General features: G+C 34.4%; 4 protein-coding genes across 6 annotated transcripts in view; 2 read left to right on the forward strand and 2 right to left on the reverse strand.

Annotated features, from left to right (window-relative positions):
- Positions 1 to 1,612: 1,612 nt before the first annotated feature.
- On the reverse strand, positions 1,613 to 12,037 carry Ns3 (nucleostemin 3). 2 transcript variants are annotated; one of them, XM_081973982.1, is made up of 6 exons: positions 11,700 to 11,999; positions 7,375 to 7,622; positions 6,253 to 7,298; positions 2,266 to 2,471; positions 2,039 to 2,151; positions 1,613 to 1,945 (listed from the first exon to the last, which is right to left on the reverse strand). In XM_081973982.1, exons 1-6 carry the CDS (start codon positions 11,811 to 11,813, stop codon positions 1,834 to 1,836), a joined length of 1,839 nt encoding a protein of 612 aa, XP_081830108.1. In that variant the 5' UTR covers positions 11,814 to 11,999; the 3' UTR covers positions 1,613 to 1,833. The 2 variants fall into 2 exon arrangements, with proteins under 2 accessions (XP_081830108.1, XP_081830109.1); XM_081973983.1 differs by lacking the exon at positions 1,613 to 1,945 and having other exon boundaries at positions 2,266 to 2,349; positions 2,417 to 2,471; positions 11,700 to 12,037.
- Positions 12,038 to 12,193: 156 nt separating this feature from the next.
- On the forward strand, positions 12,194 to 14,040 carry LOC145725284 (protein O-glucosyltransferase 2-like). The gene is made up of 5 exons (XM_081973984.1): positions 12,194 to 12,497; positions 12,551 to 12,905; positions 12,964 to 13,277; positions 13,329 to 13,566; positions 13,616 to 14,040. The coding sequence occupies exons 1-5, from the start codon at positions 12,322 to 12,324 to the stop codon at positions 14,033 to 14,035; spliced, it is 1,503 nt and encodes a 500-aa protein (XP_081830110.1). The 5' UTR covers positions 12,194 to 12,321; the 3' UTR covers positions 14,036 to 14,040.
- Positions 13,856 to 14,526, reverse strand: LOC145725286 (enhancer of yellow 2 transcription factor-like). Its single transcript, XM_081973986.1, has 2 exons — positions 14,373 to 14,526; positions 13,856 to 14,318 (listed from the first exon to the last, which is right to left on the reverse strand). The coding sequence occupies exons 1-2, from the start codon at positions 14,432 to 14,434 to the stop codon at positions 14,069 to 14,071; spliced, it is 312 nt and encodes a 103-aa protein (XP_081830112.1). The 5' UTR covers positions 14,435 to 14,526; the 3' UTR covers positions 13,856 to 14,068.
- A 296-nt stretch (positions 14,527 to 14,822) lies between these two features.
- Sap130 (Sin3A-associated protein 130) overlaps positions 14,823 to 20,662 on the forward strand; it is a 40,229-nt gene continuing 34,389 nt past the window's right edge. For both annotated transcript variants that reach the window (XM_081973980.1, XM_081973979.1), the window contains exons 1-2: positions 14,823 to 15,320; positions 15,432 to 15,708. In XM_081973980.1, the coding sequence (XP_081830106.1) occupies positions 15,083 to 15,320; positions 15,432 to 15,708 (515 nt within the window). In that variant the 5' untranslated portion in view covers positions 14,823 to 15,082. The remainder of the gene's footprint in view (positions 15,321 to 15,431; positions 15,709 to 20,662) is intronic.

Below are 20,662 nucleotides of genomic sequence, written 5' to 3' on the forward strand. Positions count from 1 at the left end.
CTAAAGGCTTCCAAATAATCTTTAACTAGTCTAGAAGCAGAATTTCAAGCTTCCGTATGCTTCTAAAGCAGTTTAAAAGCTTCCAAATCTTCAAATTCACATGTCTAAGAAGTCCAGAACCATCAATGCTCCTAAAGTAGTCTAAAGAGATTTCAAAACACTACAGAAACTTCAAAATGCTTCTAAAGCAGTCGGAAGTCTTTCAAAACAGTCTAGAAGCTTCCAAAAGCTTTTAAAACACGCTAAAGGCTTCCAAATAATCTTCAACTAGTCTAGAAGCTCTCCAAAAATTTCAAGGCAGTCTAAAAGCTTCAGTATGCTTCTAAAGCAGTTTAAAAGCTTCCAAAAGTTCAAATTCACATGTCTTAATAGCAATCCAGAACCTTCAATGCTCCTAAAGTAGTCTAAAAAGATTTCAAAACACTACAGAAACTTCAAAATGCTTCTAAAGCAGTCGGAAGTCTTTCAAAACAGTCTAGAAGCTTCCAAAAGCTTTTAAAACACGCTAAAGGCTTCCAAATAATCTTCAACTAGTCTAGAAGCTCTCCAAAAATTTCAAGCCAGTCTAAAAGCTTCAGTATACTTCTAAAGCAGTTTAAAAGCTTCCAAAAGTTTAAATTCACATGTCTTAATAGCAATCCAGAACCTTCAATGCTCCTAAAGTAGTCTAAAAAGATTTCAAAACACTACAGAAACTCCAAAATGCTTCTAAAGCAGTCGGAAGTCTTTCAAAACAGTCTAGAAGCTTTCAAAATCATTTAGAACAGTCTAAAAGATTCCAAACGCTTTTCAACTAGTCTAGAAGCTCCCAGAAGATATTAAAGCAGTTTAGAAGCTTCCAAAAAATTTTGTGAACCGTGTAAGAGATTTCAAATGCCTCTAAAGTATTCCAGAACCTTCAATATGTTGTTTAAACAGTCCAAAAACCTTCCAAATGCTCTCAAGTAGTTCAAAAGACTTTTGAAAGTTTTCAAAACAGTCTAAAATCTTCCGTATGCTTCTAAAGTAATTTGAAAACTTCAAAAAAATGTCTAGAAGTTTTATTAAATTTCTAGAATCTCTGAAAGAGTTTTGTGCTTTTTTACAGATTCTTATGCTTTTTTGAAGAAAATAATTTTGATACCACCGTGACCTTAATCTCGATTTTTAACGAGTTGTGTGTATTGTTATGAGTAAGGTCCGGATTAAAAAGGACGTTGTGAAAAAAAGCAAAAGTGATGGAAAAATTACATTTATAAAATATAGCAGGCATCGAATTTATCTTAATTCCAAAACCAAACTTCTATAAATATTCGGTCATAATACACTTTAAATGAACGGTTTGGGTGGCTAACGTATTATATCCTGGATAAGGTATAAAACCTGCATTTTCTTTAAATTGGAAGACTTGAAAATGGAGAGTTTAATGGGATAGATTTCCAACAACTTGATAGCAAAATAATAATAAATAACTGCAATAATTTAGTACTTTGTATAAGTTCTTTATTACAGTTTCAGCAATTTTAATTAAAACTGGAAACTTGACCTAGTAGTAATAATCACCAAAAGTGTCTCAATTATTAAATTTCAATACAATTAGAAAGAAAAAAATCACGAAAACTGCAATGTTAAATCTGGCTGAGAAAAATTTTATTTGTAAAATATTTTAGAACAATAAATCTTACAAAAATAGTTAATAACCCAACATTTGTAAAGACTACAATATTTTCAAGTTTAAAGAACTGAGACATTAAGGAAAGTAACAAATTGAATCGGTTGTCCAAAACTAAGATTTTTTTCCCGATTATGTATAAACGTAAAGCACCGAGGTTTAATTTAAGTCGTATTTATAAATTAATGTTGATCCAAATGTGCGTACACTCTCCTGAGTTTCTCTTTTTTCTTTTTATTCCGATGTTTATTTAAGGTTTTCCACGGTTTGGCGTCTACGTTTTCCGCTGACCCCCTAAAAAAAAAAAACAAGGGTAATAGAAAAAACACTGCATTTTTGCCAGCAAATGTAGATTTGACATTTTTTATCATTGTTCTGATTACTTACCCTTGCTGAACAGGCGCTCCCGTTGATTTTCCCGGAACACCTTTTTGATGAACTCCTGACGTATCGTCAGTGAAAAATGTTTTGTCTATGTCTTCTGTTGTAACTTTACTTGACTAAAAATAAAGTTACAAGTTTTGTTTTTTTGACCAAAAGATTACATAAAGTATTACATCTAAATAGTACAATTAGAACAAATTTACCGCAATTTTTTTCTGATCATTACTTACCCTAATTGCTCTAGCTTCCCTAGGAGGAAGCACTCTATTTTCTAGGCCCGTTTTCTGCTTTTCGGGCCATGTATGATACATATCCTGCTCAACATTAGGGGGGGCGTGACAATATAATAATCGACCGTTCATAAAGTCTTTCAGAACATACCTTGCTGCCCTTGCGTTATCTGGTTGACCGTTAGCAGTCATAAATCCTCTATTATCTAGTAACAAAATATAATTATTGAATTCCCTTTTTTGAGTACGTAAATCGTAGTAAAGTACGATTAAAAGCAGACGAGAATGTGTAGTGTTAACTTTTATTTTTATATTCAGTAATCGTTTAGGGTTTCTTCCCAGAACTGCCTGTGTGTTATTTGGCAAACATTGACTCAATCAGTTGATCGTAAAATGCTGTCAACCGTCAGACAGCCATTGACAAAAAAATGCGTCACATGAGAGTCATCTACGTCACACACAAGCAGCAAAACCGTCAATTTGAATTTATTAACGCATTTTCAAAGTCCTGTAAATTATCAAAATACATCTTTTTTTTGTCAAAAAAACTACCAATTCCGTCTTTTCCGACTAAGGTTACTGATTTATATGCATTGAAACGCAGTTTTACGTTATGTGGGATTAACCCGATATCAGAAGTTTATTTTTGGAGAAAATGTATGAGAATTCAAGAGGATGATGAAGAAAAGGCTAATTCAAAAGCAACAATTCATTTACGACAACGGAATTTGGACTATTTGGAAATTGTAAAATGCCAAAGAGATGTGTTGCTTGGAGCAACAGCACTGTAAGTAGTCTCTGGAGCCAAATTTGACTGTTCTGAAAACAAATGTGTAATACATAATCAATAAAATATCGGGTTACTCCAAGCCTAATCTTAAGGGTTCTTTTAAGAAAATCGTTATAATGTATAGCTACCACTAGATTTATGATCATAGGAATCCCTAATGGGGCTTAAGAGCGATACAATCGACATTCTCTGTCGGGCAGCACAAGAGTTCAGTTCAGATATTGTATCGGATCCCTTTGCTTTCGTGAATATAATATTTGCGAGGAAATCAAACGACTATTATTTCGTAAATTACCCATTTGTCTAACAAATGAGCAAAGTTAGGACACCAGGTAAGTGCGGACAAGACACTTCCAAGAGTTATAAACAATATTTTTTCTACACAAAACTCCATACTTTATTTATTTTGCAATTCAGTAACCTTCTTTCCTCTAAAGCGAAAGAGGATGTCGACAAAGTGCCAAGAAATAGAACAATTACAAGAAAAATATGACACCTTCAATGTCCATAAAAAAGTGAAAGAATTTACAAACAGACACAGAAAACATCAAGGAGCAATCTTAAGGGACGATAACAACGAGATGATTATAGGAGCAGAAGCTAAGCTTGCGAGATGGAAAAAATATATTGCTCCCCACCACCAATAGATCATATATTGAATGAAAGAGCTCCAGAAACATCCAAAGACGAGGTTGTTCATGCATTAAAGGCACAAAAAAACGGAAAAGCTACCGGTCCCGATAAAATCAACGTTGAAATACTTAAATTAATTGCAGATAATGAAAGTAAAAGCCTAGATTTAATAACGGCATTATTTAATAAACTATACAGCTCAAACAAGATACCGTCAGAGTGGCTAAAATCAACATTCGTAACCCTGCCAAAGAAACCCAACGCCTCACAATGTGATGACTATCGGATGATAAGTTTTATGTCCCATGTCCTGAAAAACTTTTCTTACAATTATCCACACGCGAATCTACAAGAAGTGCGAATATCAGATGGACAACACCCAGTTTGGATTCCTAAACGGACTTGGAACGCGTGAAGCACTCTTTTCCCTAAATGTCATGACACAAATGTGTAGAGACATGAATGTGAATGTATTTGCATGTTTCATAGACTATCGAAAAGCGTTCATCATCAGAAGATGATCGAAATTCTAAGAACAACCGGAGTTGACGAACAAGACCTACGTTTCATATCAGAACTTTATTGGCATCAATCTCCACTCCTGTTTAATCTGAACTCAGAAACGATATTTAGAGAGGCACTGGATGGAGTGCAAGGCGAAATCAAGATCAATGGAACGCCAATAAACAATATCAGATACGCCGATGATACGGTTATAATAGCCAACGATGTACCAGAACGGCAAAGCACCATAGTTTCCGTGGTTTACTATAGCAAGATGTTTGGATTGTATCTCAATGTCTCCAAGACCAAACTATTGGTCTTTTCTAAGACTAATAAATGCACACCTGCGTGTCAAGTGACCTCAATAAAATATTTGGGAGCTAACATCAATAGCCAGTGCGACCCGAAAAGGGAAAAACTTTCAAGGATTGAGCAAGCGAGAAAAATCTTCATAAGTATGAAATAATTTTTTACAAGATCAGATGCTACGTCTTCTTTGTTCTACTCTATGGATGTGAAAGCTGGACACTAAATCCACAGACCGAAAAGAAAATAGAAAAGTTTTCGAAATGTACGTGTATAGACGGATGCTGCGAATTTCGATGAAGTACTCCAGCGCATGCACAAACTCAAAAAGAACTACTGAGCACCATCAAGGAAAGAAAAATGCAATACCTGGGTCATGTGATGAGAAGTGATAAATACGAAATACGACGCCTCATAATGGAAGGCAAAGTACAGAGGGAAAGATCAGTAGGAAGACGCCAGAACTCATGGCTAAAAGATTTAAGGAGATGGTTCGACCGCTCGTCTGCAGAAATCCTCCGTGCTGCAGTCTCCAGAGCTACAATTGCCATTTGGATCGCCAACCTTCGGCAGGAGAGGTCGTGATAAGAAAAACCTTCTTTATTGATGACTTTGAAATTCTATATACCACAGAACAAGCAAAACACCATCTTTAATGAGTAAGACAGCTGCAAAAGCAATCGTGCGCAAAATAGATACTTTGCACGCGCGAGTAGAAAAAACACTTTTATACTTTTCTTACGTCACATGACAACATCTGAAAGTATACGATGTCAAACAGATTCATTTTTTTTGAGAAATTGCACTGTAAGTTGTGTTTACAGCTCCATAGAGCAAAATTTGTCAGTTCTGCAACATTTACCTCAAGTTTCACCTGACTATAAACCACGCTGTGAAGTGTCATAACTGTCAAACTTAACGTCTTAAACTGCCAAAAATATCTCCACAGAGTTACACAAATAACAATTTGCTGATTCATCAAACAGACGCGACTATTTGACATTTTACCCTATTTCTACAGTTTCACGGCGCTGTCTAATGAGTTTTAACAGCTGTCAGGTTTATAGTCACCTGACAACCTGTTATTAAACGTCATAGCTAGTGTAGTTCGTCAGAGTAGTCCACGTTTTTCCAACCACACAAATTAAAAGCTTCTTGAACTTTTCGACGTTGCCAAAATGATTAAATCGAGAGTTTTGGCAACGTTGATTTGAATGTATTTCTCCAAGTGAAACAGTTGTCTTACAAGTCTTTAAAACTGATATGTTTTCGGTTTGTGAATGTTTGGAGTGAGTTGAAAACGCCAAGATCACTCGTCCAAAATACCATTACCTGAATTGTTGCAAAGCCATACTTTTCACTTTATTTTCGAAATCTAAATGAAATATTAAGCAAACCATTTTTTATCTATGCTGTTAGATTAGAAGGTTCAGTACTATCACGTGAAATCAGTTGCTACTGTTTTAGAAATTATCCTAAAATAAAATTATCCGGAGATGAAAGTACCGGTCCATATAATAGCTTATTAATTATTTTGTTAATAAAAGTGTATTCCACAAAATAATATTCTCTTGTAAATTTATTTGTGCCAAGTTTGATTGTGGTAAAAGAAAACATTCTCGGTAAACTACTGAGAATTTAACGATTGTAAAAGAAAATTCTCGATGATAATTTACCGTTTTCCGTTCTTCATGAAGAAAATTACCTTGTTAAAGGAACAGTAAATTAAAGAAAAAACGTAAATTAATACTTACAAGCATAAGCATTCAACAATTCCTCAGCTGTTGGACTTCGATCTGGATCTTCACCCTCTAACGGTTTAGGTAACATGATTCCATATTTATCTTCGATGATATGTCGCGGAATCAACTTGGACACTAAATTAACCGGCGGTACGTGATCTCTCATCTGGTCAATAGGCAAAATTCCATTCAAGATCATTTCCGCTTTGGTGAACACAAAACTAGGCATCACCAAACCAGGACAATCGCACAGCATCAGCTCCTTATCCAAGTATAAAGTCTGGAAGTGTTTGGTTTTGCCAGGAGTGGCGGACACTGACACTTTTTTGGCCAACATTAGACAGTTTATTGTAGAACTTTTGCCCACGTTGGGATACCCAACAAGTCCGATAGTGGTGACTCCCTCTGTGACTTTAGGGCCAGTGTGAATTGTCTGAAAGAGCTCTATTAGTTCATCTCTAGTTAGAACTTGAGGGTTGTCCATGGCTTCCTGAACTTCATCCCTAATACTGGTGTTGCCTATAAGTTCTTCAATTTTGCATAACAAGTTTTCTAACACTTCCGCGTTTTGTTCTACTGATTGTTCCAGTTTAGCTATGTTTTCCTTTACTTCGCTAATTTCTGGTTTAGTTTCTTCATTAATCTCCGGTTTCTCTTCTTCATCTTCTTCCGTGGTTTCTAGAGTGGAAAAGAATACAGCCTTGATTCCCGCCAAATGGAAATACTTGGCCCAATGTTGACGTTGCGAGTCAGTGAGGAAATCAGCTTTGTTGATCAAAATCATGTTGATTTTATGTTCTGAAACCTCTTTAACGTATTTTTCCAAGTCTTCACAACGGAACAGTAATGGATTCCTAGCGTCTACTATTTGAATCACAACATCACTACGTTCGACTACTCGCCAAAGCTGACGCCAGAACTCCAAGTTTTTCTCGTACGGAGTCAATAATAAACCTTCCTCTTCCTGTAATCTTGCTAAGCTTCTCCGCCATTCCAAAAAACTGTCCTTCTCGTTTCGATCTAACTCTGAAGTGGACATTTCCGGGTTCCACGGCGGTCTTATTGAGAAAAAATTGTCTTATGTGCAAAAAATTGGGTAAACGAGTTAATTTAAAAAAAATACTCTCTCCTTACCTTCTAGGTATTTTGAGTGACTCCTTAAACTTCTCATGCGCTTCGCCGGCCTTTTGAAACTCGTCATCAGTCAATAAGCCAACGTTCGAGTGAGGATTGATGAATTTAATGTTCAATTTTTCAGCCTGAAACTCTGTTCCTGCCAGTTCAGCAGTAGAGAGGAATTCTTGAAATGAAGATTCCTCGGTTACTGATTGTAAGTTTAATCTTCCCCATTCGTAACCGTCCTCTAGCTCAGTTGTGTGAAGCTGAAAATAAATATGTGTTTAACCAATTGAAGAATTTAGTTTTAAACCGTTGTTATGTCATATAATGGATGGTTAATATGGTTTTGTCTTGACGACTAGACGTTTCTTTGCTACTGGGTTAAACCAAGTATTGGCGATTTATGTTTACCGTAAAATTTGAAGTTTTGGCATTCACAAAGTCTGATCTAAGTAGTGGTTCAACTGGGAACATAAATATTACATGTAAAAATCAGACCAATCTCCTATAGTGTGTGCCCATGGGACTTTAATTATTTATACAGGGTGGTCCAGTTTTAAGTGTCAATAATTCACCATTCGATAGCCAATCAAAAAATAAGTTGAATTGCATTATGTCATTTTTCTGAAAAACGTTTCCTAAGGAAGACACAGTCCTCCAAATTTCAATTTAAAAAATCGTTTTATAGTTTAAAACTGAACATTCAAGACTTGTGAAAGTCTAAATTTGTACTGAATAGTCTAAAAACTTGCTTTTTCCTATTAGGAATGGTCTTATGATTCGCTTTCTCAGACTGCCATCCTGGTTGAGTGTCTGAAACTGGCATTCAAAAAATAAAAAAAGTCCGGAAATCAAGACAAAGACTGTATTGCTCGCTGTATTGTGCATGTAACTAATTTTTTACTACTAAAAATAATATAAAAGTTGACTTTTAATGCTAGAACTGACTTTACTAGGACTAAAGAGAGTCCAAAAGTATATTTTCAAGACTTTAATTGGTGTACAACTGAATTTTCTGGACTGGACAACAAGAAACTAGACTAGAAGTAAATTAAATTTTCGGACTATTTTATTTCTAAAAATTAGTTCTCAAGACTATTATTGTAGCATTTGGTACCAAAATTCTTTACTTTTATTACTGAAGAAACTTGACTTTTGGAAATAGTCTTAAACACGTGGAATAAGCACTAAAAGCAGTCTGAATTTCTTAAAGATGCTACAATTTATTGCACCTATGAGTGTAGAAGTCAATTTAATAGTGAAGAAGCTTGAAATAACATTTTCAAGACTATGGTCAGTGGACAAACTGGTTTTTAGGCCTGATAAGTCAAAAACTTTGTAAAAATAGTCTTGAAACTCGATTTGAGGCACTGAAAGCAGCCTTAAAACACTAAAAACAGTCTAGTTTATTAAGAAATACCCGAATTTTTAGCACTGAGGTGTCTAGAAGTCGATTTAATAGTGACAAAGCTTGTAATGCCATTATAAGTCTATGAAGAATGTAAAAATTGTTTTTTAAGTTTGCTATGTCAATAACTTGGTGAAGATAGACTTGAAACTCGATTTTCCAAGCTGAAAGCAGTTTTAAAGCACTAAAATTAGTCCAGAATTCGAAGAAAATGAAAAGCAAAGTAAAAAGCACGAAAAGTTAGGTTTTCAAGACAATTTTCATGAATCTAATGTCAATGTCCTGCATCTAAGACTATTTTCAAGACTAAAATATTGAAATTTGTCTTCAAATTATGAAAACTTACTTCAAATGCAAATTTTAAGCTTCTGATGTCACTTTTCATTAGTTCAGTCACATTTTGGGGTTCAAGTCAATTTTTAAGGTTTAAATGTATGAATTTGTAGTAACAAGTTCTTGAAAAAGTAGTTTTTATGTCTACAAGTTAATTTTTAGTATTAAAGTCTCTCGATTTGCATGAAAACTGGTTACAAGTCTTTTAGTTTGTCTGGAAACTATGAAAACTGGCTACAATAATATTCTTTAAACTTCTGTGTAAAAGTGAATTTTCCATTTTCAAGACAATTTTTAAGTTGGGTTAGTTTTGGGTCTTTGACCGTAATATCGTGTAATAAAGTGCTTGTTCCAAATTTGATCAATATTGCTCCAACGGTCTGACAGTTATGACAAAAAAACCGATTTTTTAAACAGAAATTTGAAGGACTGTATTTTCCTTAGAAAGCACTTTTCAGGGAAATGACATAATGAATGTCAACTTATTTTTTAATTGGCTATGGATTGGTGAATTATTGACATTTAAAACTGGACCACCCTGTATAAAACTTTTGGAAATGATTTCCTACTTAGACTGAGACAAGATAATATTTGCAACATGTAATCCTAATGAGAAAGCTTTCACTATTTCTGGAAAAACTTTCTAGAAACTAGAATTCCTTAAACATGTGTAAGATTTCTAGATAACTTTGTAATGACTACAAATCACTATATTTAATTTCCTAAGATGTCACTAAAAACTAGAAAGCAGGTAGTAAGTCTGTACATATTTACTATGACACAAAGTGTTTACAAATTTTAAAATGAAGTCCTAGAGAATTATTGTATATGCTATACTACGGCCGATTGCAACAACGTAGTTAAAACTAGCTTAAGGTAAGTGCAGAATGTCACACTTTGAACAAAGCTTAGATTAAGGTGTACTAAAATATATTATACAATAAACCATTATGTATTTTACAAACAAAAATATTGCATGGCAGCAGATCACGACAAACAACGTAAACTGGCATATTTTGGAATATTTTAACTGCACAAAGTAGTTTTAAGTATCTTAGGTAGTCTTTACCATCAACCCTCTGTATATTTTATTTAGGTCATTCCAGAATAATGTATTTTTGCTTCTATGGGTATTACACTGTATATGACAATTGTTCAACATGTTTTGGCATGAATTTTGAAACACTACCTGCTGCCTTCTTAAAAATAGTTAATTACACACATTTTGTACACTCAGTTATACCAAAAATGTTGTATTGCATTACATTTTAATTTAATTAATCCACACTTGACTGCAGATACAAAATGATAAATGAACAATTAAGTGTAAAGTAGAAAGCTTTTAATCATTATTTTTCAGAAAAAAATGGGTATTTAATAGACATTAGGTACAAAACTTTCAAATATTTAAGTAACTTTAAATTAGTAATTCAACACCTTTGATTGGCTTTTGTGGCTAAACTACCTAATTAAATAATTTCACAAAAATTTGAACTGTTGAATAAACTGAATAAACTAAATTTCAATCCAGGAATTCTGAACTTTTGTAACAAGGAGGGCTGGACTTCTGGTGGGGAAAACGTTTTAAATCGTTTGGCTGCGATTGTGAAGTAAACTGTCCTATTTTAAGACAATCCTTGCTATTTAAGCAAACACAAAAACTGAGATTTGGGACAATTAGAAATTTGCTAAACTACTGAAATGGTATATTACTTGATATCAATCAGGTAATAATAGCAACCAGGAATACCTATACAAATACTCAGATGCAAAATTTCAAAAATGTGATTCAACTAATATATACGGGGTGTCTTTTTAAATATGTGGCAATCACTTAGGAGAGTATAAATAAGTAGGAAAAGTCAAAATAATATGGTTTTTAAGTTTTTAACTTCCTAAGTAGGGGGGGTTTGAACAGAGTCAAATTCTGATCTACCAAGCCTTCTATTCTCTATTAGCTTTTATTAAGAACCAGAAAATGATTAGATAGCCCCAGCAGATAATAACAACTACTGAGTGTGTGTGATTGGTCAAAAAAAGCAGCATTTAGCTCACTGCTATATACCACAATATCACACACTACAAACAATGAGGTGAATTACTCAAATACTGTACATGTAGACTTTTATTAGGGCTATGACACTTTTTATAACTAAATAATGGACTTTCTATCTGATCTTCAACTATGTTTCTTCTCATTTAAATTATTCACTAGCTTGCAAATCTACAAGGTGTAGAACAGCCAATTGAAGTTGTTTTGAAAAAAAATATCACACAGTGATTAAAAAAAAATGCAGCTCCAATAGACCTGAAATTTTTAGTTTGTATAGCTTGTTTTGTAACTTGTTTAACAATATTGACTAATAGGCAGTATAAGCAATAAGGATAAAGAAATATTTCAAAGGGCTAGTTGGTGCAAATAGTTGTACCTTAGTAAAACAATTATAATACATATATTCACACAAAACAAGTAAAAAATTAAAGGTACAAGTAGAAATCAAGCGATAAAAATAATTATCAATAAGAATCAATTTGTTATTAGTTATCTTGCAAAAAATTGCAAGTGCAAAAGTTCAAGTTGAAGACAAATTTCACTTACCATAGTGTTGTCAGACACCATTTTTCGTCCCCGATTATTGGCAAACCTGTCTTTTATCAGGGATCGTCCTAAAGTGGAGCCCCCCGCCTGTCCCGACTTATTTTTCTTGCCCATGTTTCCAAACTTTCCTGTTCAACATGAATTTTTGAACCAAAATAAGAGCTAAATTCAATTTTCAGGTTAGATATAATAAAACGCATACGTTTTGAATACGTTTTTCTTTTACGTCATCGATAAACAAAGATAATGAGATCCGTAGCTGTGGAATAGAGTGAAATAGTTGATAGGCCGTAGGTGGGAGAAATCGTAGCTGGTTTCATTTAACATGATGCGTGTTAGTGGCAACGCTGCGTTGATTAGCACAAGGCTAAAAATTTAAATAGTATGGTAACATACAAAGATCACGTGGATTTTATGTAGTTATGTAATCACAATGTCATGTGATTTTTAGTTAGACTTATGCCATTAAATGGCAGATGACGGAATTGACGCTGCTAGTACTAACCTAACCCAACTTTCTACTTAAAAAAAATATTGTTATTTATTGTTATATACTTTAAAAGGTGGTTTTAAGCTTGTTTGTCCTTAAAAATTGATTGAAATTCTATTTACTATAAATAAAATGCACAAAGCAAGAGTAAAAATGAAAAATCTCTTGTTTCTGATTGCATACATCATCTCTGCACTATTAGGGGTTGAATCTCAAAAAGTATCAGTTTGGGGCCCAGGATTGGAACCCAATAAAATTGTAATGCCAGCAAGATATTTTTTCGTTAAATATGCTGAGAACAATAACAGGTGAGGCAGAACGTTATAATAAAGCACTACTGCTACACATTCTTGGTTTGTAGTATACCTTCAAATATTCAGGATAAGTTTGAGATAGTGATTCAGGGAACGACAACTTTAAATAAACCTTGTCGTATCTGGTCCAATATATTGGACAGGAAGGATGGTTCCTTAATTGTAAGATATAAAGTGTATGAAACTTGTACATCAATTACAATTGATGTGAAATATGACAATCATCATGCTGCTGAATCTCCTTATAAAATTAGTGATTTTGTACAACCAGAAACTTGTTATTGCCCTAAAGATAGCGCAACAGAACTACTTCACAACTGGCATTGTGATGCTATTCCACCTCAAATTCCAAAAAGCCTCCAGAATTTCAAAAGTATCAACTGGGATGTATTGAGGTCTAAAGTAAGTTTCTGTTCATTCTTTTTTTGCATAATTTTGCTTTGATTATGATTCTCTACAGGTGATTAAACAGTTTGATAAACCACATGCAGTTAGTCTCTGTCATTATGTAGTTAAAGATAATCAAATCTACAGGAAGTGTTATGGGAAACATGTGGGTTTTAATATGTTCTCTGACAGTATTTTATTGTCATTAGCAAGAAAAGTCAAACTACCAGACTTGGAATTTTTTGTTAATCTTGGTGATTGGCCTTTGTCTAGTAAAAATTTAGATGATAAGTATCCAATATTTTCTTGGTGTGGCAGCACTGATTCCTATGATGTTATAATGCCTACTTATGAAATAACTGAAGCTTCTCTAGAAAATATGGGCAGGTTGTGTAAATAGGATTTGTTGTTAAATTGCTTCAATTTAAAAATTTTTAGAGTGATGCTGGATATGTTATCTGTGCAAGGAAATGTGATTAAAAGATTTGAGGATAGGGAACCAAAATTGTTTTGGCGGGGGCGTGATTCAAATAGAGAAAGATTAAAACTGATTAGTTTAGCTAGGAAGCATCCAGATTTGTTTAATGCTTCATTGACCAACTTTTTCTTCTTTCGTGACGAAGAAGATGTTTATGGGCCTAAAACAGATCATGTATCATTTTTCAGATTTTTTGATGTAAGTTGGTTGCTTTAGATTATCTGATTTTTTCAAATATTATTTTCAGTACAAGTACCAGTTGGCTATAGATGGTACAGTAGCACCTTATCGAATGCCATTTCTACTTGGAGGAGGTTCACTCATTTTCAAGCCACACTCAAAGTATTTTGAGCATTTTTATAATGATTTAGACCCCTATGTTCACTACATTCCTGTGAAATCAGATCTGTCTGATTTAGTGGAGAAAATTATGTGGGCAGAACAAAACCCAGATAAAGCTAAAGCAATTGCTCATAATGGACAACAATTGGCTAATGAGAATTTATTGCCACAGCATATATTTTGCTATCATCTGCATTTATTGAATTACTTTAGTACCATAGTATCTAGTGATGTTAAAGTACTTCCCGACATGGAAATTGTAAGCCAAAAAAACATTCCTTGCGACTGTAATGACTTAACAAAATTTAGTAAAGAGGAGCTTTAAACTGAGATATTTGTTGATTACATAATACATTATTTATTTATCCTCATCTTCCTTTGCATATCCAGTCTTTTCAATGTTTGACATAATAAGCTCAATTTCATGTAACAGCTCACGTTTCACTGCATCAGGAACTAAAGAGCGTGCTTTAGGTGTTACCATATGAATGAGTTCGTCTACGGTAATATTTGGGTTGTCTTGATTGCTTAGTAATTTTCTGCACGCCAATCTTACTTGGTCTCTCCAACCACTCTCCATAAGTCTTGTATGGACTAATTCAGTCACGCTAAAGTTTAAAGAAGTATTAAATATGGAATTTATAGTTGGTTTGATATTTTACCGATCCAATCCGTTATTAACGTCTAGATGCATGTTTGCTCTAGAATCAAATTGTTGGGGCATAGCACTGAGAACTTGTTTACAAGCTTTTATTATTTAAAACTAGGTTAGGTCACTGACAAATAAACAAACATTTGATATATGACTTTAAATAATATTTTTGACAGGGGACAGACACAAAAGAGCAAAAGGCAAGAGCGTTTAGTAGTGTCTTTCTCATTTTATTTCATTCTGACAAAACGAGATAGTTATAGTCGTTCTGAAGGAACTGGTAGGATGTAGACATTTTTTCTAGCATGAATATGGCAACATTGGCAAGTAAACGGACTAATTTCCCGACTGTCACTTTTTTTGACACTGCCGAGTAACACCACATTTTTACCCAATCACAAAGCGTGATTTAACGTAGCCATTTGCGCCCAACGTTGCCGAAGTGCTAATTGACATTTCGTAGAAGTCGCCATCGACAAAGTTTTGAAGTTTGTTTTCAAAATCAAAATTTCATATTGAAATTTTACTAGTTACATATCGTGTTTCTATGTGATCTAGTTTACCATTAAAATGAAACTACGCTGAAATATTGTTGTAGTTGATTTGTTATTATGTACGACTCGTTCTTCCGTCTAAAAACCAATGTGTAAAGCGTGTCTAATAAAGTGTTTGATTAAGTTGAAAAACTATTTAAAATAAAGACTGTAATTTTGGTTTAAAATGAGTAGCAATTCTGAGGAAGAGAAAGAGTCGCAAAGGGCCCTTCCTTTAGATTTGGCTTGCAGTCAAATAACCACTGTGCGACCCATGGAATCCAACAAAGCCCCTCTGGTGGTCACCAGCCAAGCCCTCAGGAGTGTTAGGGTGGTAACTCAAGGAGTACCCTCAAGTAACAATTCGGTGTCTGTTGGTCCAGCTATAATCACAAATTTAGTGCCTGGAGCAGTAATAAAACAAGGTAAATTAGAGAAAACTATTAGGTTGTTTAGTAATATGTTATGGAAAGAATAGTTGTGAAAGTCTTTTAACTATGAAGCTTCTAACCTTGCTGTTATTGTATTCTGTTCAGATTCAAACAGGGCTCATATTGCTAGCATAGTAGGAGGCTCACAGGTCCAGCCTCAGGCTTCTGGCAGCTTGTCTATACATAGATCAGCTCAACTGACTCTTTCCACCACTCCCATTGTAGCAGCAACTAGTCCTGCAGGCACTTCATACCATGTGCCAAGAGGTCCAGCTGTTGTGGCAAATTTAGCAGCACCTAGAAGTAATGTAACAACAATGAGAACTCCTCTGGTTGTTACAGCACAGAATACTGCAGGTCATACTTTTGTTAGACCACCAAGGTAGGTACTTATTTAGAAATATTTTTAGTTTTATTTATGGGACAACAAAGTCATGTAATTTTTTGTGTTTTGTGGTTATTGTTTATATGCTATCCAAATGTGCAGATATTTACCCAGATGCCACACATGTGGGCAGTAATGGAAGTTTTCTATTGACATTTTTGCCAGGTTTATTTTAGTATTTGAATCTATGTGGACATGGTACTAAATTCTTACACATGTAAGTTTATTTACTCTTTAGTTGTTATGTCAGAAAATCAGGGTAGTTGACCAAATCCATAAACTTTACTAGAAACAGTGGTAAGAACTAGGTAAAATACAGATAAAACTTCCAAAGTGTCTTCTAAATTGCATTTTTGTTTAAAATATTGATTTATTATCAGAAAAGCCTTATGCCATGTGACAAACAGGGTTTTAATTTATCCTGTTGCCCTTCCTCTGGAACTTACTTAAAAAAATGAAAAGTCACTTGGTTTTTGTTAATATTGTTAACAACTTTGTTTACTGGTTTGAGCATTTAGAAGGTTTGATATTGCAACATCTCAATTGGGAAAGTTTGATGTTATAGTCAGTTGATGCTGTTTGATTTTGCATTAGTATACCTTCAGGGATGTAAAATTTTTGGAAAATTAACATTATGGAAATTTTTTCAGAAAATGTTCAGTAATATTCCAGAAAAATTGAAAAATCTTAAAATTCTAAAATAATTCTTTTTTTACATCTTGTACTTGTACTTGTACTTGTACTTGTACTTGTACTATTAACTTAAAGGTATTTAGGCAGTTGAGGTTAATTTTGAATATAAAAAATTTTTACTTGAAATTTCTTGACAATTCTAGTTTTTAATTTTTTAAAGTCAAACGGTGCGTGGTACTAAAAAAGTGTATAGAAGGTAAAAGTTGTATCCCATCGCGGTGCATTTGTGGTAAAAATTTCAGACCTGAAACGTTCCTGAGATATTGAGCAGAAACTGCAAAAAATGAGCGAAACGAGACAACATAGTCGTGCCCGCTCAACGTCATGTGATAGCTAAGTTCATTAGCTTTCTTTTGTTATACGGTGTGTTTATACAGGGTGTTTCAAATAAGCGAGTTATGGACGATTTCCTGGAAAAGTGCACCAAAATTTCGCTCAAATTGGGAATTTCTGCTTTCGAGGAGGGTGATCAAAGTAAGGCTGCTAGAGCAAAAACAATTGAATATCAATACAAACATTCTACATCAAGTAGGCCTAGAATTTGATGTAGATTCCAAAAATCAAAAAAAATATAAGTTTGGTTGGTTGCTCAAATTTGGGACAACCTGTATACTGATGGATTATCTGAGAATAAAGTATATGCAAATATCTACAAGACTCATATTTGGTATTTTTTTATAAAATGAAAATTAAACAAGTTACAAGGATGTTAAAAATTCATTCAATCACCCTGTAAACTACCCCATTGTATTGTCAATAACTCAGTTATTTTGACAATTATAGGGTGGTTCAATATACCAATTTGTAGCCCTTGAAATTCTCTTTTGACCACCCTGTATAGCGTTTTTACCTAAACGTCGAATAAGTGAATTATTTACTGTTAAAACTGAGTTGTTTGATTTGATAGCCCATAACACTGTTATTTTGACAGTTACAGCGTGGTTCAATATACCAATTTGTAGCCCTTGAAATTGTCTTTTGATCACCCTGTATAGCATATATAGTAGAAATGTCACGCTACCGAAAGATTCAAGCTTTTATACCGGGAATGTGTTGTCCAGAAGGGATAAATTTATAAATAACATTTTTTTCAAAATTGATATTATTTTGAAAAGTGTTGAGGTTAAGTATACAAAATTTTTCAGAAAGTTTCCGGTAATTTTCCGGAAAAAATTGGAAAATCTAAAAATTCCAAAATAATTCGTTTTTTAATTAATTGTACAACAATCCAATATCAATTCAAATAAAGTTTAGTGTACCTTTAATCATTTACCCCTGTTTGCACCGTCGTTTTGTAAGCCGTGCTTAATTTAAGTGTGGGTCAGATTGTGACAGTACAGGTGAGAAAAGTCACACTCGAAACCACACTTAACTTAAGCTATGCTTAAAGTACGACGGTGCAAATGGCGGTTAGATGTCTTAAATTATCTCATTAGAATGCATGATAAGTTTGATAATAACAATTACAAGTTTGACAGTGGTTTTCCCTATCAAGGAAAATTTTCATTTAAGCATGAGGTATTTTCCGGTAAATATCTAAAAATGGAAATTTTCCGACTCGAAAATTACCGCTTTTACATCTCTGCCTGGTATACCTATATCATACATTTAATTTTACCCCTCATGGATGTACAACTTACTGATATTGATAGTAAATTCATGTTCTAAATGGTAAATACAAAAGTGATTATTTATTACTTTGGTCTAAAAGCATTTTAGATAACAATGAGGTAGTGAAGGAAATAAAAAGTTTCAAATTTCATAGCAACATTTAAAATGCACGCCAGATATGACACTTTTGTGTTGTCAGTTTGTCAAGTTTTACTTATTCAAATTAATTTTGACAAATTGGAAACGATAATATGCAGTTTTTATTTCTCTTGACTTGACTTTGAGGTTATTGTCAACATGGTTGTGTTTATATGTATGTTTACTCTTTTGAAAACTTTCAAATTTTCATAATTCTATTATTGCATTAATAAAAATGGTCAAAACAAAACAATCAACACAGAAACAAAAACTAGTTTCAATAAGTAAAAGTCAATCTCATAAAGTGAATAAAAATATAGCCTAAAAATGGCCGCTTTTGGCAATCAGCATCAAAAGATGTTGTCAATCTGTCAGTTACACGGTTCGCCAATAATAAATCTGCTGAAAGTCGTCAAACTCCTGTAAATTACCAAAATACATTTTTTTTTGTAATTAAACTACAAATTCTGACATTTCACACTAAGCTTCCCGATTTATACAGTGTGTCCTGTTAAGACAATCACTCTCAGGACTGGGTCGTTCCAAGGATTTCCTTTCTTGAACCGACGACATAATTCTAGTGATTTGTCTAATTGCAATATTATGTCATTGAAACTCTGTCGAGAGTGATTATCTTGATTAATATCCATTCTTTCAAATAAAAACTACAAAAAAAAAAGATTCCAGGGATGCCAAGTTATTTTATAAATGGAGAAATAACTAAACCTAAAACAAAACTAACTAACTACTTTACTACAGTAACTCTTCTATTCAGACACTAACAGGGTAATTGTTTGGCGCTCAATGTTTACATACATGACTACCACTACTGCTAAATGAAGAGATCGAATACCAGAAACGATTGCAGATATATGAACTACTGTCTATATTAGCCTAAAATTAAAATTAAAATTCCATAATAACTATACTTAAACCTAGAAAGATGTCAATGAAGAAGGTTAAAATACAGTAGATATCAACCTAGTTACAGACTTTCAATTTAAATAACCTTAGCTATCCCACTTTGTTTAACTTTTCTCTAGATGTAGAACCAATTTTCTTTACATTGAAACGCAGTTTTTACGTTATGTGGGATAAACAATTCAATTCAAGGCGAAATTATTGCGGTATTCGAGCCTGTAGTCAAAATAACCAATTGCGATGGGTTACCAGAACAGGAGGAGCAGTTGGGGGAAAACAAGCTCTTAAATGAACTTGAAAAGACCTGGAAACATCTGTCAACACCACAACTGAAGAAGGCTCGGAAACTGATTTTGGACCATGGTAGCATATTTGGAACACCGAACAATATGGGAAAACTACCATTGTAAAACACCGAATTAACACCGGCAATGCACAACCGATTCGACAACCACCTAGGAGACTACCAATAGCCAAACAACAGGAAGTGCAGGAATTAGTGGACAGGATGCTTGACGACGGAGTTATAGAAGAATCCTGCAGCCCTTGGTCATCACCTGTTGTTCTGGTCACTAAGAAAGATGGATCAAGCAGATTTTGTGTAGATTACTGAAAACTGAATGACGTGACCAAAAAGGACAGCTATCCACTTCCCCGTATCGACGACACACTGACGACTTTGGCAGGATCCTGTTGGTTTTCTACTTTAGATTTGAAGAGTGGGTACTGGCAAGTTGGCATTGAGGAGCAAGACAAGGAGAAGACTGCTTTTTCTGCTGGAAATGGGCTGTACCAATTCAATGTGATGCCCTTCGGACTTTGTAATGCTCCTGCTACGTTTGAAAGACTAATGGAAATTGTGCTTCGTGGCCTTAACTGGAAGACTTGCTCGGTTTATCTGGACGATATCATGGTGATGGGAAAAACTTTTGAAGAACATCTGGACAACTTGCAAGAAGTATTTGCTAGAATAGGTGGTGCCCATCTTCGATTGAACGCCAAAAAGTGTTGGTTCTTCCAAAAGCAAGTCGAATTCCTTGGGCATGTGGTGTCGGTCGACGGAATCCAGACGGACGACAAGAAGATCCAAGCAATTAGAGAATGGCCAGTACCGAAGGATAAACACGAACTGAGAAGCTTTCTAGGACTTGCCACCTACTACAGACGGTTTGTGGAGGGATTTGCCAACATCGCAGCTCCGCTACATCAACTTACTGAGGACAAAACACCCTACTGTTGGAACACCCAATGTGATCAGGCGTTCAGAAGGTTAAAAGCATCACTTTGCTCCAGTCCCATCCTCAGTTATCCACAACCAAAAGAAGTTCATTTTAGACACAGATGCCAGTAATTCTGGTATTGGAGCTGTATTGTCTCAAGTCCAAAACGGAGAAGAACATGTCATAGAATACTTCAGTAGGAAACTTACCAAAGCAGAACGGAACTACTGTGTTACGAGAAAAGAGCTACTGGCAATAGTAAAATCAGTCGATCACTTTCACAAGTACTTGTACGGACAGGAATTTTTGATAAGGACTGACCATGCGGCACTCAAGTGGCTCCTCGGAATGAAACAACCGGAAGGACA

The sequence above is a fragment of the Ips typographus genome, linkage group LG2, assembly GCF_016097725.1.
Source record: "Ips typographus isolate SLU linkage group LG2, UJ_Ityp_2.0, whole genome shotgun sequence".
NCBI lineage: Eukaryota > Metazoa > Arthropoda > Insecta > Coleoptera > Curculionidae > Ips > Ips typographus.

Bases quoted from the DNA above. Each gene is read 5' to 3' on its own strand.
- Ns3 (XM_081973982.1), bottom strand. From the start codon at position 11,813: ATGGGCAAGAAAAATAAGTCGGGACAGGCGGGGGGCTCCACTTTAGGA. The intron at 2,472-6,252 runs GTAAGTATTAAT...TTTTGTTACTAG, and splicing joins ATTGTTGAATGCTTATGCTT to ATAATAGAGGATTTATGACT. The intron at 2,152-2,265 runs GTAAGTAATGAT...CTTTATTTTTAG, and splicing joins GGGAAGCTAGAGCAATTAGG to TCAAGTAAAGTTACAACAGA.
- LOC145725284 (XM_081973984.1), top strand. From the start codon at position 12,322: ATGCACAAAGCAAGAGTAAAAATGAAAAATCTCTTGTTTCTGATTGCA. The intron at 12,498-12,550 runs GTGAGGCAGAAC...CTTGGTTTGTAG, and splicing joins TATGCTGAGAACAATAACAG to TATACCTTCAAATATTCAGG. The intron at 12,906-12,963 runs GTAAGTTTCTGT...GATTCTCTACAG, and splicing joins GGGATGTATTGAGGTCTAAA to GTGATTAAACAGTTTGATAA.
- LOC145725286 (XM_081973986.1), bottom strand. From the start codon at position 14,434: ATGCCCCAACAATTTGATTCTAGAGCAAACATGCATCTAGACGTTAAT. The intron at 14,319-14,372 runs GTAAAATATCAA...TTTAAACTTTAG, and splicing joins GTTAATAACGGATTGGATCG to CGTGACTGAATTAGTCCATA.